This window comes from Aspergillus piperis (assembly GCF_003184755.1).
Source record: "Aspergillus piperis CBS 112811 unplaced genomic scaffold BO85scaffold_15, whole genome shotgun sequence".
NCBI lineage: Eukaryota > Fungi > Ascomycota > Eurotiomycetes > Eurotiales > Aspergillaceae > Aspergillus > Aspergillus piperis.
Genome location: NW_020291605.1, coordinates 828,681 through 846,780, shown reverse-complemented (window position 1 = coordinate 846,780; position 18,100 = coordinate 828,681). Strand labels below are relative to the sequence as shown.

Here is an 18,100-nt window from a genome sequence, read left to right as displayed (position 1 = left end):
GGGGGGGGGGAGAGGAAGGAAGGGAGGAAGAACTGCTGATGGAAGGGAGAGAAAGGATGAAGAAAGATCAGGAAGAAGCAGCAGCAAGAGGGAAAAGCAAGCGAAGGGGAAAGGGAAGAAAAAGAAAGGAGAAGCTCTGAAACAAGGTTGGAAAGCGAGCTGTTTAATATCAAGGACTGCGTGCAGGAGAGGGCGAAAGTGCGTCTGTTGTCGAGCAGAGCCAGTATTGGAAGTAAATGGCAGCCGTGGGAAGTCGGATTTCCGGCCCACGCTTATTCCACGGCATACAGGCACCAATTCAACTACTTTTGGGAGGGTTGCGTCGTCAGTCAGTGCTCAGTACCTGGGAGTCATCCCGTGGCAACCGAGAAAAGAGTAAAAGGTGGCAAGCGAAAATGAAGGTATTGGCAGACTGGATCAGAATGATGGACGAATGCCCCGACGAATGGGATGGCGTGGGACCTCAAGTGATCGGGATGTTAGTAACTCCACCAGGTACCCAAAAGTATCGAATTGTCTAATCATACAATTTGCTTTGCTTGCGTTCCTCTGGTTCCAAGTAATCCCGTAACCGAGGGTCTCCCTTCCGCGCCGTGATTCAAAACACATTTCAGATTGATTTCAGCCTGTCCTACTCCACTCGTGATTGGCCAGTCAATACATCGCAATACCGGTTTTGCTGTTTGGCGCTAGACTCAATCCAGTTGGTCAAGGGATCTGTTGTGGACCCTCATTGGCTCTAAATCCCCGTTTCCGGGCTGGCAAGCCACCAGTCAGGGGCCAGTCTGGCCGCATTGGTCCATTCCTCAGGTGTCGAGGTACTTCCTACCTGTCTATCTATCTTGTGCGGATTTGCTCAGCCGCTGCAGCACATCTACACACTAATGAGATGGCAAATTGAATAAGGCAGTCACTAGTAATGCCCCATCTGCTCTCTGACGTCGTGGGGCGCATCATGATCGACATGGGCTGCAGCTGGTGCCCGTTCAGCCGCCATTCAACTGGCGGGCCATGCAATGGCGGTGACTAAGCGGTCTAGAATCCGGATTGGGCGGGGAGTTTTGTGGCTTGCTTAACCGGGTCTAGATACTGGGATGGGTACTTGAGATCCTTACTTTTGGATGGGGACGGGATATTAATTGAAATTAATTTGGTGACTGTGGGATGTGTTAAGGGTGGCTGTGTGGGTGGCCCGGGACACAGGCACACACACACACTCACTCACTCACTACTCTTCATATTCATGAAAAAGATGACTTGCAGGGCACAATTACTCATTGTGGATGCTGTATGACATTCCGCCCTCTCCCTCCCTTGACATCAGCCCCAGCGCCCCCGCAGGGCTTGCTTCCCCCAGTCGAATGGGGCTCGATGGCGATATGACAGCTCCAATTGTCAGCAAATAGTCAACTATATGTACGATCTAATATAGATAGGTATCATGATACAGCCCAGATCTACAGCCAAAATCAAGAATCATCCGATCCGTCCCTCCAATAGGGTCCCGGCCCGGCACTCGGCCCTCTAGAATCGTTCCATCAGGCGCATCCGAACCGTCCACATCCGGGCCCGTTTGCCATAAATGTACATGGGAATCGAAAACAACAGACAGCCCAGCTGGATCACTCCCAGCGCGATAAACACCAACCGGGAGCCCTCTGCATCCAGCCAGTCAACAATGAACAGCGAAAAGATCAGCCCATGGAAAACATCTGCATCAATCGTTAGTTTGCGGATCCACATCACTCGGGAATGCTATGTTTGGATGCAACTTACTCTTACTCCAGTTCAATGTCACCAGTGCCTCCCCGGCATATTGGCGGTAGCTGTCGACGCAAAAGGTGATGGATGTCGTGCTTCCCAGGCAGCATCCAAATGAGACGATCCCGAAGAAGATGGTGGGCACAATCCAAGCATCCTTCTCCTGCGCACTCCAACCGAATCCCATCAGTCCAATGGTGGTCGAAATGGCAATGGGAATCGCCATCACCAGCCGGAACTCCGGCTCGTAGACGCCCCCGTTGCGTCGTGTCATATATTGCACAATAATGTCAGACACCTTACCAGCAACAGCGGTACCCAGCAAGCCGCCCACGAAGGGTGAGATGTAAATGAGCCCAGTCTGCAGCGCAGTAAAGTTGTAAGTGTCTCGCTGCTCATAAATTGTAGCAACCGACTCGGACAGCACAATGAGCCAGCCGACAGACAAGGCATACACTACAGTTGACCACAGCACAGAAGGATATGCAAATAGAATGAATGGCCGCACCGCGACACGTAGCCAATTGTCGTGGGCAATCCGGCCATTCCACGGGCGGAGATAGTAAGTAAACGGGATGGGCGGCTGATCCCGAAGTCGGTTGGTGTACTGAGCCGCCGACGTGATCGGCGGACCCGGGTCCAGCGACTCACTGCGAGTTGGGGAGATCGCCGCTTCCCGAGCAGCTTCAAGATCATGGGGGTGAATGTGTGCCAATGGCGGAGGATGAAGGAGCCCATCCGCCTTCTCAGGGTCTGCGCTTGGCGTCGACTCAGTGGCAGGACGCTCTGGTGTTAACGATATAGGATTCTGGCCAGCCGGCTCCTCTATCTTCTCAGAGATGGTCTCTGGTTCCTCGTCATGGTCATCCACAAACCCAACATGACCCTTCTTGGACTTCTTCGGCTCTAAAGAGCTAGGGACATCATCCGGCGGATTCTCCTCCAGGCGATGAGCGTGAGGCGGTCGACCGCGCAACCCATGGGACACAATGTTCGACACGCTACGGTAGAAGCTGGGACGCTTGTGAGCCTTTCGTGGCCGAGGTGTGCGATCCCAGAATGTCTCGGGGACAAAGAAGAAAAGAAGGGCGAGGCAAGCGCCAACGACGATAGCAACAATCCAGAAAACCCAGCGCCACCCCAGACTCCCGATGATCGCTGCACTCACTAGGGGAATCAGGTTCTTGCCTCCCAGGAGCAGGAGGGTGTATATACCGACCCGGTACGCCCGTTCGTGCAGGAAGTAGATCTCAGCAATTGTGGCAGAAGGGAGGCACTCGACCGGGCTTACTGCAATGCCCTGGAAGATACGAGCGATGACCAAGCTGGGGTAGTTGGGTGACAGTGCACACCAGACCGCCGAAATAATGAAGAGGGTCGCTCCGAGAAGGTATACCGGCCGCTTTCCATACAGAATAGCTGTTGGAGACATGATCACGGACCCAATCCCAAGACCCAACATGTACAACCCCGTCGTATATGCGACCTTCTGGGTGGTCACATCATACGCAGCAGCTACCTGGCTGAAACCGGCGGCCAAAATGGGGGTCATACCGCCTCCCATCAGGCAATAGAACCCCAACGACACCAGAGCTGCATCTCGCCGCCATACAGGCCAATTGAGGGGATCGTTCATGGAGTCATCGGGTTGAGGATCCAGCACTATGTTGCCATCCGGGGTTTTCTTTTTCTGCTGGCGCGCACGAGAGGCACGGGAAGCACGAGAAGAGGAACGAGACGGTGGATAAGGCGATGGCAGCGACGAATGCGATTCGCGGTGCGGTTGATGTTCCAGACCGAGAGGCTCATTACGATTTGACGAGAGTAGAAGAACGGTCCCTAATTTCGCATGTGAATGTCAGCAAGATCATACCCAAAGGCAAATGATTGTTCCCACAGCTGCAACGTACCAGGCACTTCATCCGTCTCCTTGTCACTTAGAATACCCAGAGTCCTTTTGGGGCGATAAGGGCTTTGACTCGTGGTAATGGCGGGCGTTTCAGGGGCATTAGACCCCCGCAGCCGTTTCCACCAGCTTCTAGCTGGGTTCGACTGCTGTGCGGGGGACGCCGTGGCAGGCTCTTCTCCGGTCGCCATTGCAGTGGAATCAAAGCAACGGTTCGGGGAAGGGGTCCCGCAATTGGTAAATCGAAGCTAGTATCTGCAAGTAGCGTCTAGTTAGCTAGACCCTAGCGATAGCTTGGGAGGGTAGAGGAGAGGATATTTTAAGGGAAGCACGAACATGCGTTGTGGATTTCTAACCACACAGACGAAATAATGTACACACAAAGAGAGCAGAAAGACTGAACAGGCCACTTGTTGATCGAACGATGGTCAAGCAACCCGAGAATGATATAGTATCTCCACACCTCGAAGCGACTAAGCACGTATCACGGCCTGCGACGGAAAAGCAGAACCGGCAACTGCGCAGGCTCAGCAGGCAACATGGTGGGGGAGGAAGGAAGCCATATATATCCTCAGGGTGCACGAAGAGCTAGGAAAAAAAGGAAGGAATAAAAAAAAGGAGAAAGCCCAAACAAACAATGATATGAATGATAAAAAGAAACACAGCGTCGAATCAGTCGGTGAGGATGGTGGGCGGGGGATCACGCGGCTGAGTGGACGATGGCGTTTTGAGATTTTTAGGATTTGGGGGGGAAAAGATTCGAAGGCGATTCCCGATAAGAACCAACCCTCCAGTTTAGTTTTAGTTTTTTTTTCAGGTTAGTCCAAGTCAGTTGTGGTTGCTGCTAAGCTGAGAACGGGGTGTCAATTCAATGTCATTCTTTGATTGCACCGCAGCGGTACCGGATGGGTACCTCACTGCTCCACCCCACACCCGCGGTAAGACAAGTACCTCTGGCGTCTCCAATGGGCATCCTCGCTGGCTCGAGATTGACCAGATGTAAACTCCCCGATCGACAAGCCGGACATGCATGGGCTCACATGGGAGGTCTTTAAACCACCAGCGCATAGCAGTTTGACTCAGGCCGCTTCACTAAGGGAGATAGCTAGTTCTTAATTTTTCGTAAAATGTAAAATGGATGACGAAATAAGCTACCTGAGAGTGGTTGGACTAGGAAACTTTCAACCCCTCCGGAACCGTGAAAATGGGCGATGGCTGAGCATTCCCATCTTTTCCCATCTTTTGGGGGAGGCGAAACACATGCGGTCGGGGATGCACGTGGCCTGCCTAGCTGCCAAGCACGAGACGGTCCGTCTGTATGTCGACACCATGCAAGAAGCAAGCACGCACGACGTGGTGACTCAAATACCCAATTCCAATTCTCCGTGAGATAAGAATCATTTTTCTATTTCTTCACCCATACTCCCCCCTTTTTTGGCTGCATTTTGTGGCTTTCTTTCGCCGGCTTCTTGCGTGTTTCACCCATTGACTGACCGTTTGTTGCTTTGTTACTTTGGTGGAGTCTATTTCACGAGGCGATCCCTCAAGGGATCATCGGGCGCGCCAGTAGCTCATCATCTGATATGTCATTCTGGAATCAACGACAACTGGCTTGCAAGCAGCAACCAGGTTAATGCTGCAGCGGACTTTGTGGGGTGGGGTAAGCCTAAGCTTGGTGTCGCAAACCAGACCGGGCAACCAGGATTGTAGAGACGATCAGGGGAGGTGAGGCCCAAAAGGCGATACGAAGATTGGCTTCAGAAAGCGCTCCGAGCGCACAGGATGACCAAAATGTCGTCATCGGATGCACTTTGTCTTTCTTTCCAACGTCCAGCGCAAGACATCAAGGTGGATCTCGGTCGCTGTTCAGCTGGACAATCGCCGGCAATGGCGGTCCAATCATTCAAGTGTGCCCCGGACTGGCTCCCGGACTGGGGTACAACTATAAGTCAAGTCTAATAAGCTGTGCAGCCTGGTGGGTAGTAGCTGGATACATAATGACAATGCATCTGTCTGTTGCAGTACATCAGTCAGGTATGACGACAGGAGTTTTCCTGCCACAGCAGAGAGCAGCCGATATGACAGATCCTCAGGCCTTGATAGACGTGTGCTATATGTGTATGCATGTGTTGGCCTGGCTGCCTCAGGCTCGCTAGTTCTAGATTCCCTCTCATCAGCTACCAGTCACTTGTCATGGTTCCTTCACCAAACTACCCTCATCCCAGATCCAATCTTGCGATCAATTCACTCCAACTCAGTCACCCACATTATAGTGTACTTAGTCCCTGCGTAGGAATTCCCAATGGAACTTCATCAACGTGGCACACCAGAGCGTCTCTACTGTTTATTCCCTGACCGTGCAGATTCATGTAAACATCGCAGTTCACTTCGCAGAATATCTCGTTTAGCTCCATATATTGTGGTGACTCTACGCCCCTCAGTTCTCGACACTTTCGCAGATTTGTGGCAGCAGATCATCCCACACAATGGGGCTGTTCAAAAGCGTTCGCAACGGCTGGAATGACTTCACGCCCAAAGAACGGCGCGAAGCTGCCTGCTACATTCTAGGCATCACATTTTACAAGTTTGGCCTGGAGGCGTTCAATGGATCGATTATCACGCTCGCCACCAACCGCTACGATTATGATGCCCTTCGCGCCAACATGCCTCCCAAGACCTTCCAACGCGTCGGGCTCATGGTCGGCCTCAATCAAGCCTGCCAGTGTGTTGGATCAATCCTCATGGCTCCCCTGATTCGTCGCTATCCAGCTCGGTTGATTCTAATGGCAGCTATGTTGGCCTTTGGCATCTTCAGCGCCATCCTTCTGATCATTGATGCTTGTACTGGTGGCACCTTTGTCCCGGCTGCCTTCCGTCCTCACCACCCCCAGAATGACTTTCACTACTATGGTCGTTACAACACGGACAGTATCATACCGATTTATTGCGTGAGTGGCTTCAGTTATGGAATGGTCGAGCTCATCCGCCGCATCATTCCCAGGGACATTGTTGGCGGAAACCTAAAGAGATTACGACGCCTGGACGCTCTGGTTCACATTTTCTACGAGGTATCAGGTACCGCTGGCGCATTCTGCACTGCACTGGCTCTGATTCCTCATCTGGGGAATAATTATTCTTTCCTCGTGACACCCATCTGCTTTACCCTCGCAGCTATTGTCTGGTCCTTCCTTGGAGATGATGTGTTCAAAGCTCACAAAGCGGCAGAACCCCCTGACCAGACAACATATATCCGAGCAGCGTTGAGAGGAATCAAGCTTTTTCTAGAGTCGATCTGGGTGGGTGCGCGGATAATCTTCACCACACGCAAATTCATCTGGTTGCTGCCCGGGTATTCGATTGCTTTGTATGCTCATCGCTATCTCGAGAGTGCAGTTATGCCAGCACTTGCGCGTCGCTATCTAGGCAACGCCGCATGGTCGCAGATTATGGTGGGAGGGTCCAATCTGGGAGAACTGTTTGGCGCAGTGTTTGTCATCTTTCTCAATAACCGCGTGCGCACTCCCATGCCTTGGCTGCGAGTTGATGCGCTCATGCTTCTCATCACATGGTATCTGCCCTTCTGGAAACCCCCAGTGCGTCGGGTCCGAGATGCTTTGTTCGCTGCCCTCAGCTTTGTCCCCGTTTCTTTTGGCTGGGCGGCTGGTGATGTCTCGCTGGCGGCGTATATCCAGGCGACGCTGACACGAATGGAGTCTACGTCGAAAAATGTTTCTGCGCTCGGGGCTGTCATGGCGTTCTTGTATTCCACTTATATCGTGCTGTACGCTATTACCTCTCCGCTGCTGGGAAGTTACATTGACCGGGTGTATGTGGAAACCGGAGGTCCAGTTGGAGGGGGTGATATCCATCTGGCTATTCGGAATGTGGCCAGTGTGCAGCTCAGTGTGATATCCTTGCTGGTACTTGTTTCCTCGTTTGTGCCTCGGGGGTCGCTGGCGCTGAGTCCGGTGGCGCTGGATGACGAAGACCTGGAGGAGGAGGATTGGGGGAACGATGTGCTGTCCTCGAAAGCGAGTGTTGTGAGCTTGCCCTTATAAGTGTGGACTTTAAACAGGTCAGCAGTACCAGTCTGCCATTGATATTTAGCACCACAAGTACCAGTTAGTCGTAGTGCAAAAGTTTTAATAGCTCTAATGTGAACAACACTCAAAGCACGGAAGTCTCAAAGCACTAAAACTGGCAAGTTGGTGCACTCTAGCAAACTGTAGGTTATTATCCGGGCATATCCTGTGCTCAATAATTCAGTCAAAGCGGCCCAGTAGGCAAACAAATAAAAACTGTTCAGCGAAGCACACGGGTCCACCTTGCACCCACCACCACCAACATGAGCGCAGCTGGCTAATGAGTCTTCTCTCCCACGCAATATCCCGGAATCAACAGAAGGGAAACAGTTAATACAGCCCAGGTCATAAGTTAGCAGCGACCCCTCACACTCCCCACTATTTCACCCTGGTCTTGCAAAGATTGCAATAGGTGACTCGCAAGATCCAGGCAAACCGGCTATTCAGGATAAATTTGTGGAGGAGCACCTCAGGTATTCGCGATCGGGAAGTTCGAGCCACGACTGACTGAAAGCGGAATGTTTAACCACGCCGAAGCGGGAGGTGGAGTGGATATTCTTCAGCGATTCTCTCGTCTAGCATCTCCATTTCTGATGTCTGGGGAGGGTTCTTCGGCGACTATTACCCCACAATGCAGGCATCCGCATCCCCGCATGCCGATCAGTAGTCAATATGGCTCGTGTCGAGGGTCATGGCCATCATCCGAAGTTTCACCGGGGACAAACAAGTCGTTTGCGTCCAGCAAAGGGTATAAATATGTCTGTCGTTCCATCTGCGGTGAGTAGAATCGGGCAAGTCTCTCTTCAGTCGCATTCATCCTCAAAATGAGGTTCCATGGGTGTCTACCGCTCCTCGGCGCAGGGCTGGCTCTGGCTCTCCCTCATGGCCGAGCCAGCTCGAACGGATCCCTTCTCTCCTATCCGACCAAGCCGCGCATCTTTATTATGTCAGATATTGCCAATGAACCCGATGACTCTGAGTCTCTTGTTCGCTATCTCGTCTACAGTAACCAGTTCCAGAATGAAGGGCTTGTGGCCGTCACTTCCACGTGGCTGAAAGACCAAGTACGCCCGGACTTGATGCTGGAGACCATTGATGCCTACGCGAAGGTGGTAGATAACTTGAATAAACATGCTCCTGAGGATTCGCCGTATCCTTCGGCAGAATACATGAGAGGGATTGTGTCTCATGGTCTTCCGGTATGTCCAGCCCTGCGCTACAGACATTAACCATAACTAACCTGATGTAGGTATATGGCATGGAGGCTCTCAAGAACAATAACACCTATAGCCCCGGTGCTGAGCTCCTCATCAAGAGTCTCACCAACACAACCTCTGGGCAGCCCCTCTGGGTCTTGTCTTGGGGCGGCGACAACGTCCTTGCACAGGCTCTCCTGAACATATCTCTCACATATTCTCCCTCTGAAGCAGCATCATTCCGCTCAAACCTATGGGTCTACACCATCTCCGATCAAGACGACACCGGGGCTTGGATCCGCAATAACTGGCCCGAAATCCACTTTATAAACTCCATGCATGCCTTTAATCAGTATGGAGTGGCTACCTGGCCGGGGATCTCAGGCGAGATCAACTATGAATTTGATAAAGGCGGCCCAGATTCGTCGTATGTGACGCACGAGTGGCTGAAGAAGAACATCCGGATCGGACCACTCGGAGCCAAGTATCCCGACTTCGAATATATTATGGAGGGAGATAGCCCTACGCTGTTGTATATGATCCAGAACGGGCTGGGCGATCCCGAACACCCGAACTATGGCAGTTGGGGCGGACGGTACGCGCCAGTGTGTGAAACATGTGACTGGGACAACCACTACAGCGATACGGACGACCAGGTCATCGGCATGAACAACGAAACTTTCACATCCAACAAAGCGACAATTTGGCGTTGGAGAGAGGCATACCAAAATGACTTTGCGGCACGCATGCAGTGGACATTGTCTGCTTCGGAGACGAACAAGACATGGAATCACCACCCGGTGGTGGTTGTAAACGGGGCGGGCGGGTTGCATCCTGTCACTGTCAATGCGTCCGTGGGGGCGAAAATCACCTTGGATGCGGGAGAGACATATGATCCCGACGGAGATGGTCTATCCTTTGAATGGTTCCAGTATCTGGAGCCGTCTACGGATAACGCGAGCACGGAAGGGAACGTAGCCGATCTGATTATAACGACCAGTTCTGGTGGAAGAGTCGCAACGGTTAAGGTTCCGACAGCGGAGGACAGCTGCGACGAGGATGGCTGCCAATTGTTGCATTTAATTCTACAAGTAAAAGACACTGGGAATCCGCCGTTGACCACATACCGACGCACACTGATCCAAGTGTCGAACAGCACGTCAGTCTAGCTACAGATACTACAGAGACCCCTATTCTTACCTCCGAGACCTGTCAAATGAATGTAAAACATATTGAAGCTACACACAAATCCATCCCGCCTGGTGACAGGACAGGCCGCTGCTGCCAAGATCATCGTGTCCAGCCCTAACCAGTCAGCGCTACGGGCTGATGGATGCGGGAACACGAGGTGTGAGTTGGGAAGAGGCTGTCCATCCATGATCCATGCATCTCGTAGGAGGAAAAATAATCCTCAGCCCCTCTTCTGTGCAATTCGGGCATCTGCCTATGCATCATCTTTTCCGGCCATCTCATCGTAGTTTCTTTGTTATCTCATCCAGGGGCAACCGTCTTTTTTTTTCTTCCCTTTCTTTGTGGCCGCCCGTCGACCTTTTTTGCCTGTCCTTCGGAACGACTTCCCCGTCTTGAATCTTAAGTATATCGCGCACATACCTGATGAAATGCTATCCATCCTAATGGCAGCCCATCTGCTCGTCCTTGTGGCAATGCTGCTCGCTACTACTGCATCAGCCCAATCTCACAGCAGCACGACCGGTATCTCAACGACTTCCACCACCAGAGCAACGTCCACCACAACCACCGCGATAGCAACCCATACTGTTCAGGTCGGCTCAAAAGAAGATCCCCATCAATACTCGCCCCATAATGTCTCCGCTGCGGTCGGCGATATTATCGTCTTCGAGTTCTATCCGAGAAACCACTCCGTCGTGAAAGCAGATTATCTTGCGCCGTGTGTGCCTGCCAGCGGGGAGATCTTCTACTCGGGAATATTCAATAGTTTCAATGAGGAGGATGGTCAGTTGGTCGGACCGGTATGTCTACTCCCATACTCTTCACATCAGCCTCGCCCTCATACTAATCCCATAACATAGCCCCCAACCTGGTCCCTAGTCGTCAACGACACCGAGGTACATCCCATCCATCCACCCACCCTAACCCATCCAGAGCATCACTAAGGACCACCAGCCCACATTCTTCTACTGCACCGCCATAGACTCCTGCATCGGCAACGGCATGGTTGGTGTCATTAACCCAGTATTTCCTCCCCCTCCCCTTCCCCTCTCTCATCCAAGCTAACCCTGTAGAACTCCACCATGACCTTCGAATCGCAATATAATCGCGCAAAAACCTACCCCTACATGCTCGTCCCAGGCCAGTCCATCCCCGCCGAAGGCACCATCGCCCCGACATCTACATCAACCTCGACCTCATCCCCCTCTAACACCCCCTCCTCAAGTTCTCCAGCGCTCAGCACCGGCGCCATCGTCGGTATCGTCATCGGCTCTGTGGCCTTCATCGCTATTCTCGGCGCGTTGTTCTTCCTCCTCGGAAGAAATCGCGTCTATCGGCAGTGGATGTCTAGTCAGGATGGAAGACATGAGCGGACCGCGAGGTGGGCGGCGCTGTTGAGTCCGGGACAGAGTACTGGGAAGGGGGGTGGTAATTCTGCTGCCGGTGGCGGTGGTGGTGGTGGAGGGCAGAGGAAGAGTGAGATGGATGGCGGGAGTGCGTTAGTGCCGCAGAGTGAGTTTAGTGGTGCGACTGTTGGGCCGGGGTTGTCGCCGCCATTGGGGCAGGGGATGTGGGGGTGGGATGGGCAGCAGTCGCCGCAGCATATGCAGATGCAGCAGCAGGTTGGAGGAGGGATTTATCAAGGGCCGCATGGTCAGGGACACGGACAGGGACAGGTGATGTATGAGGCGATGGTTAGAGGGCCGTCGGAGTTGGATGGGTCGGGAACGGGGAGGACGTGATGATAATTTGGAAGTACTTGGTTTTAGTTGGAGTTGAACAGGTGTTTTGGTATGTTTATATTATGGATATGGATGCTATGATCATGTACTGTACCTGTTATGCTATTATGCAATTCATTACTTCCGGGATATACCAGTTTTCAAATAATGCAACGATTCAGAACCTGCAAATCAATATACATACTACCCAGTAGTAGCATCCTTTCTACCCAACACTCAAGTATATACTCCCAGCAAGGGAAAACTAAGAGCAGTTCGACCCCCCATAAACAAAAGTTCCATCAGAGTCCTCACATCCACAAGTTCCATCATCAGGGCTGCGAATGCATCCGGTTCCAACGCCGGAGGACTCGCCGTTGTCGCTACACAAAGCCAGTTAGCATAACCCCACATTAAATCACACCCCGGGGACTAGCGGTGATTGAATGACAGAAGTAGAGTGGGGATGGACATACTTCCAAAAGAACGTCCAGCAATCATCATCATCATCCGTCATCTCGCTATCCGTCGGCGCGGTGCAAGTGTACGCTTTGCAGGTACCGTAGGGAGCGCCGTAGGAGGAGTCGTACTCGTGATCGGTGACGAAGACGGCGAAGGTTTGGGTTCCTGCATTGCATTTATCAGCATATCATTTTTATCTTTATGGACTAGAGGTGTGGACGTACCGGAAGTACGAGTGTTGTGGGAGCACTCAGCTGCCTGGATGGCGGTGGAGGTTTTGGCGGCTATAGGTTTATTATCATCATTAGTATTTATCTTCTCTTATACTTGTAGTGGGGATTGCTATTATGGAGCAAGGATAGGATAGAATAGAATAGAATACACACCAGAGCAGTTATAAGTACCCGGACACTTTCCCTTAGTGTTCGAGCTGGCCGGGTCAACGGTCGCAGCAGCCAGAGCGGCGCTGAGGAGGATAGTGAGGAGGGATTTGGTCTGCATGGTGATTCTTTCTTTCTTCTTCCTTTGCTTCTTGGATAACAAGCTTTTTGTTTAGTTTGTAGCTACTTAGTGACGATGCCGTCCTTATATATTCACCACGATCCACCTATATAACCACCGCATTATACATCCATCACTTCATCTCAAACAGGGGGTGGAGCCCATCTCCCGGTCTAGAAGTGTTCTGGTGTTTCGTCTCACGGTGGCTACTGGCTAGTCTAGTCTAATACTTAAGCTTGTTTGAGGTGGGGATCCACCCACACTACGGGTGGTAGATTAAGGGATGATTTCACCGCGGTGCAGTGGGTTTTACCGTGAGATTTCGTACGATCGGTGAGGATCGATGTCTGATTTCTAGACTAGATTTCTAGTAGTATTGTATATGTTTAATATGAAGATGTGGGTACGTTTGGTTGGTGGTTGCCTGGAGATCGGGCTTATCTGATGTACGTAGTCTACGTGGACGTGTGGGTGGGTTGCCGAGTCAGGCCATACTTGATACATGGGATGCTGGAGCTTAGGTTGTGAGTACGTATTCCTACTTGGCAGGCTACGGTGGATACTGTCTACTGCGGGATTGATGGGCGTGAAATTCCATTTATCGGTCTGTTCTAGATCGACTTCTATCTGTCGCGTCTTTCATTTCCGGCCGTTCGTCAGTCGTAAATCCACCAATATTTCCCAAGTCATAATTTCATGATAATATATTCCTCTGTGACGCCTCCGTCTTGCTCATACCCCGTCTCTCTACCGCGTTGAAGTCGTAGATCATAACCAAACTCCCAGCCTGACCAGCTATCATGCTTCGACGTGGCTGCGTACCTCCAGAGGCACACAGTCCGGCCCGAGCTTCGTCACCAAAATCTCTGCTCTGTCGGGTGTCCAATCTCCTATACCGGTTCCTAAATCAGCCAATGGAATAACTATGTCGAGGTCCAGCGCTGAGGGATCCAAGTCCGCATTGGACGAAACAATGGCCCGGATGAGTTGGTGGGCAGACGTCCGACCTGCTATGCCGCAGCCTGACCTCTTGCACACCGGAATGGCGACCTCAAAAACCTGAGCTTCCGCTGATCCCCCAAGTGTGGCATTCATATCCGGGAACTTCCACCGACTATGAACAAGCTGTCCCAATCGCATGATCAGCCGGCGTCGGGGGCCATCCTCCAGTCCGGATTTGCTAGTCCGTGTGAACATAATGGGCTGGTGCACGAATTTTCGGGCGGGAGTCGGCTCTGAGCAAATAGCACAGGCAAATTTGGCGATCTGAGGAAGGCACTGCTCGTTGTACTTTATGATGTCTTTGCATTTCACTGCCTTGTCGGCTTTGTTTTTGCACGAGTTCGGGAAAAAGTCCTGGCGCCAATCGGATGTGAGTACAATGCAGCTGAGATGGACGGGTCGATCTTTCTGAGCACGTGGACTTCCCACGAAAACGGTGATGGCGATCGGGTAGAGCTTTTCGCGTTCTGGCTCAACGATTTGGAAGGACAGGGAGCTTGGGGAGCTCGCTCCACTGACGATATCGTAGTCTTCCATGCTGTCGGTGCTGTCGTCACTGAAGTGGCTGTGCTCCTTGAGGCTGGAGGGATCAATTTCGAGATGATCGGGATTATCGCTAATATTCAGCAACTGCGTGGCCGGAGCTTTCTCAGGCTCATTCTGATAGATCTCAGACCAGGCGGAGGCGGAGGCGAAGCCAAAGCCACTGCTGGCGCTCAGCCGCGGTCGAGGAGAGTCGGATTGGGAAGCAAGGGTGCTGCCGGGACTGGAGGCAAGGGACCCGATTGGGCTGGCGAGCGTGTTGTTGATTGTTGTTGAGTCCGACATCTTCGAAGCCGATACCCAGGAGAGTCAACAAAGATGAGACTGACGTCATGAGCGGTGACAGGGACGTGCCATAGTGAAAATTTCATATACGATGAGTTTGTAGTGAGAGAAGGCTGATAACACTGAATGCATTGTCTAGTGAATGGCCTATTGGTGTTGCACAGCAGCGATAAGAACATCTGCCATGTTTCACATTCGGTAGGATAATAAGATTAAGATCCTCATTTCATCAAGTACGCACTTGATTGCACTGGAAGCTGAGTACGTAGATAGATCCCAGGCCAAGTGTTTTGTGGGTGGTACTAATAAGTGTGCAGCGCCCGGAGAGATGTAGATGGAGAGGCAGCCAGGCACGACTATCAAAGAGGGGGGATATTAATAGTTAGTTAAGTACTACTAGTTAGTCGCGGCGGCCCGCCAGTCATCTAATTTCAACCACGCCCGATTGGGTTGAGGGGTCAGCATTCAGCTGTAAGACTAAATACAAGTGCAAGCAGGCTCAGCTAGACCCCCAGAAATAACCCCAAATTGTACATCATGAGACAGCTGAAACAAGAAATTGTTGCATCGATTGCAGCCAGTTTGCAAGCCAGACGATGGCTGGCCAAGGAGAGTGGAGAGAATTACTACGAGTAATAATTGGGGAAAGGAAAGAACCAGACCACCGCAAGCGGGTACCACGTGATGTGGAGGCGGCATTGCCCCTTTGCGGCCGGAAAAGAAACCTCCCAGATTCCTGCTTCCTGCCACCCTCGACGACCGCTTATCGGCTTCGCTCCTTTCCCTTCTTGCATGTATTCTACTTGTTTGCTTCATATGACCAGTCCACTTCGTTGACTCCGCGCTTCGTTTCTCGTCTCGCCATTGTTCCCGATCGCGTGTCGTGAGTCCGCTCGGATCGCTGTCGTGGCTTGATTTACACCGATCGACGTACCTGGAACCAAACTTTCTCGTCAATCCTTCATTTACGGCCTTTTCTTATCCGTTCATGTGGACTACTGCTTGTATCATCTACACTACGTTTCAATCTTTTTGCAATTGTTCCAACTGCCACGATAACAGCCCTGCACCATGAAGATTCATTCTTCGTCGCTCCTCCTCTTCCTCCTTCCTGCGCTTTCGGTCGCGCTCACGGATCCGAGCTCGGCCAACAACGGTGCAAAAGACGCTCTTCTCGCAGAGCGGGAAGCTTCGACTCCAAATGCTGTCGAAATAGATGCCGCCGCCGCACCCAAACCCGCCAAAGGGACGCTGGACGCCCCGATCGACGGCAAGGATGGTCGGCCACATGCGGGTCCCTGGGTGGAAACAAGTGCAGAGCGGGATCGCAAGAAGACGGGCTCTACCACCTTGTCGGAGGAAAAGGCAAAGACCGATCCTAAAGCGGAACAATTGGGCCCTGATGGCAACCCAATTCCCTACTCCAATGACGGCGTGATGGATGATCCTCATCGGACGGGCCCCAAGGAGGGTACTCGTGGAACAGAAGGTGGGGTGTCTGAGAAGTTGAGGGAGCCATACAACAATGAAAAGACGCCGGGTAGTCCCAAGGAGGCTCCTCCGTTGCCGCACAGTGAGCAGCAAAAGCTGCCAGTGGCGGGTCAGGATGCCGAGGTCAAGGACACCAAGGGATCGAGCACTGACTCGACCCTCGGAAAATTGGAGGTATTTACGACCTTCTATCATGAGATTTGATGGCGCTTGCTGATGTATTTCAGAAACCCGCAGATTTGCCAGAAAAGCCCCACGACATCCCACCTCCCAAGTCCCCGGCCACTGTCAAAGATAGCCCTCTCGGTCTCGATAAGCATGGCTCCTCGGGCATCAAGGCTGGCGAGCCTCTGGAGGAGGGAACTGCGTTCCATTCGTTGTTGTTCTCCTTCACCATGATTATCGTATCTGAAATTGGTGACAAGACTTTCCTGGTTGCCGCGCTCATGGCTATGCGTCATCCGCGTCTGCTTGTTTTCTCCGCCGCTTTCAGCGCCCTCATCTTCATGACTGTTCTCTCAGCTGTCCTAGGACATGCAGTACCTACTCTGATTCCCAAGTCTTTGACGAAATTGTTGGCGGCCGTTCTGTTCTTCGTGTTCGGTTTGAAGATGCTCAAGGAAGGTCGCGAAATGTCGCCCGACGAGGGTGTTGGAGAGGAGATGAAGGAGGTCGAAATGGAACTGGAAGAAAAGGAGCAAGAGCAGCTGCGTATGAACCGTCGCCGTTCGTCCGTGACTCCTCACTCGTTGGAAGCTGGCCGCGTCGGTCGTCGCAAGTCTCGCTCCTCCGGCAACCGTCTTCCCTCACCTCCCGAGAGTGTTTCATCATCGTCCTCTCGTGCTTCCTCTCCCTCTGGTAACCGCTGGAACGATGTTCTCGTCGGAATGAACAACCTTTTCTCGCTTCTTCTCAGTCCCGCCTGGGTTCAGACTTTCGTTATGACCTTCCTGGGCGAGTGGGGTGACCGCAGTCAGATTGCAACCATTGCTATGGCTGCCGGTCAAGATTACTGGTGGGTGACCATCGGTGCTATCTCCGGACACGGACTTTGCACTGCGGCCGCCGTTATTGGCGGCAGTGCTATTGCTGGCAAGGTCAGCATGCGCGTCGGTATGTGCTCCTCCTTTCTAGTTTCACAGCTGTTGCTAACGTGTCACAGTAACGCTGGGCGGTGCCACGGCATTCTTGGTCTTTGGTGTCATCTACTTGTTTGAAGCCATCTATTAGACCTTCATTTGCTCCCGCTTGTCTCTCACATATCGGGTGGTTCTCTTCAGTATAGATTATGCGATATGGTGCTTGTAATATTCGCGCCTTAGCGATGTTTTAATAAAATTCTTGATGCACTATAATAGATTTATCATTCAGAGTGATGCGTATTCTGTAGTGTATCGATGCGACTATCCAGGTTTGGACTCTCGTTTGGACTTTTGTTCCTCTGACCAACCTCAGTAGGGCAACCAGCATGTGCTGCATAGTGAGCGCAATCAACTCCAACAATCCATGTAATCAGTAACACTCAATCCAAGCATATAGTTGCCCAGTCTATCAGGCCAATATTGGCACTATGCGTCAAAGAGAGAAAGGATACACCCAGAGTCTGAGCAAAATCATACAATATGACTGCCCTTCGAAGACCATCTTGTCTATCCACTGCAACACTGGCAGCTTCATCCCTAATATCTTTCCAGATATGCCTCGTAGTTCGTAACAAACTCTTGAGTTCAATGAGCGCACTAGCACATGTTCATGAGAAATTGAAGATCCATATTCAATTACCAGTCTAGCAAAATTGCAGAATGAACATCAGGTATACTAGATTCGGCCCAGTGGCTTTACAGGCCAAGCTGTGATGTAGATGATTCTCTAATTCTAAACCCTAATGGTAGTTGAAAGCGGACGTACGTGCGTACATTTCAGTAACATGGACTGAGGTCTGATATCCACAGGCTCATG

At 51.8% G+C, this 18,100-nt stretch overlaps 7 protein-coding genes across 7 annotated transcripts; 4 read left to right on the top strand and 3 right to left on the bottom strand.

Moving 5' to 3' along the window:
* Window positions 1-1,524: 1,524 nt before the first annotated feature.
* BO85DRAFT_440503 (putative MFS transporter) lies at window positions 1,525-3,858 on the bottom strand (the record flags this gene model as incomplete). The annotated part of the gene is made up of 3 exons (XM_025658771.1): window positions 1,525-1,712; window positions 1,777-3,600; window positions 3,672-3,858. The coding sequence occupies 3 exons, from the start codon at window positions 3,856-3,858 to the stop codon at window positions 1,525-1,527; spliced, it is 2,199 nt and encodes a 732-aa protein (XP_025513614.1).
* Window positions 3,859-6,153: 2,295 nt separating this feature from the next.
* BO85DRAFT_425574 (uncharacterized protein) lies at window positions 6,154-7,829 on the top strand (the record flags this gene model as incomplete). Its single annotated transcript, XM_025658081.1, has 1 exon — window positions 6,154-7,829. The coding sequence occupies one exon, from the start codon at window positions 6,154-6,156 to the stop codon at window positions 7,723-7,725; it is 1,572 nt and encodes a 523-aa protein (XP_025513613.1). The 3' UTR covers window positions 7,726-7,829.
* A 721-nt stretch (window positions 7,830-8,550) lies between these two features.
* On the top strand, window positions 8,551-10,195 carry BO85DRAFT_401946 (DUF1593-domain-containing protein). Its single transcript, XM_025657173.1, has 2 exons — window positions 8,551-8,948; window positions 8,999-10,195. The coding sequence occupies exons 1-2, from the start codon at window positions 8,574-8,576 to the stop codon at window positions 10,112-10,114; spliced, it is 1,491 nt and encodes a 496-aa protein (XP_025513612.1). The 5' UTR covers window positions 8,551-8,573; the 3' UTR covers window positions 10,115-10,195.
* Window positions 10,196-10,378: 183 nt separating this feature from the next.
* BO85DRAFT_451481 (EGFR-like transmembrane domain-containing protein) lies at window positions 10,379-12,049 on the top strand. Its single transcript, XM_025660601.1, has 4 exons — window positions 10,379-10,936; window positions 10,997-11,032; window positions 11,091-11,159; window positions 11,210-12,049. Exons 1-4 carry the CDS (start codon window positions 10,565-10,567, stop codon window positions 11,876-11,878), a joined length of 1,146 nt encoding a protein of 381 aa, XP_025513611.1. The 5' UTR covers window positions 10,379-10,564; the 3' UTR covers window positions 11,879-12,049.
* A 73-nt stretch (window positions 12,050-12,122) lies between these two features.
* BO85DRAFT_498873 (uncharacterized protein) lies at window positions 12,123-12,857 on the bottom strand (the record flags this gene model as incomplete). Its single annotated transcript, XM_025664039.1, has 4 exons — window positions 12,706-12,857; window positions 12,544-12,603; window positions 12,334-12,484; window positions 12,123-12,240 (listed from the first exon to the last, which is right to left on the bottom strand). The coding sequence occupies exons 1-4, from the start codon at window positions 12,818-12,820 to the stop codon at window positions 12,123-12,125; spliced, it is 444 nt and encodes a 147-aa protein (XP_025513610.1). The 5' UTR covers window positions 12,821-12,857.
* A 544-nt stretch (window positions 12,858-13,401) lies between these two features.
* BO85DRAFT_451480 (uncharacterized protein) lies at window positions 13,402-14,977 on the bottom strand. Its single transcript, XM_025660600.1, has one exon. The coding sequence runs from the start codon at window positions 14,648-14,650 to the stop codon at window positions 13,619-13,621; it is 1,032 nt and encodes a 343-aa protein (XP_025513609.1). The 5' UTR covers window positions 14,651-14,977; the 3' UTR covers window positions 13,402-13,618.
* A 330-nt stretch (window positions 14,978-15,307) lies between these two features.
* BO85DRAFT_451479 (TMEM165/GDT1 family protein) lies at window positions 15,308-17,500 on the top strand. The gene is made up of 2 exons (XM_025660599.1): window positions 15,308-16,315; window positions 16,369-17,500. The coding sequence occupies exons 1-2, from the start codon at window positions 15,722-15,724 to the stop codon at window positions 17,356-17,358; spliced, it is 1,584 nt and encodes a 527-aa protein (XP_025513608.1). The 5' UTR covers window positions 15,308-15,721; the 3' UTR covers window positions 17,359-17,500.
* Window positions 17,501-18,100: the final 600 nt, after the last annotated feature.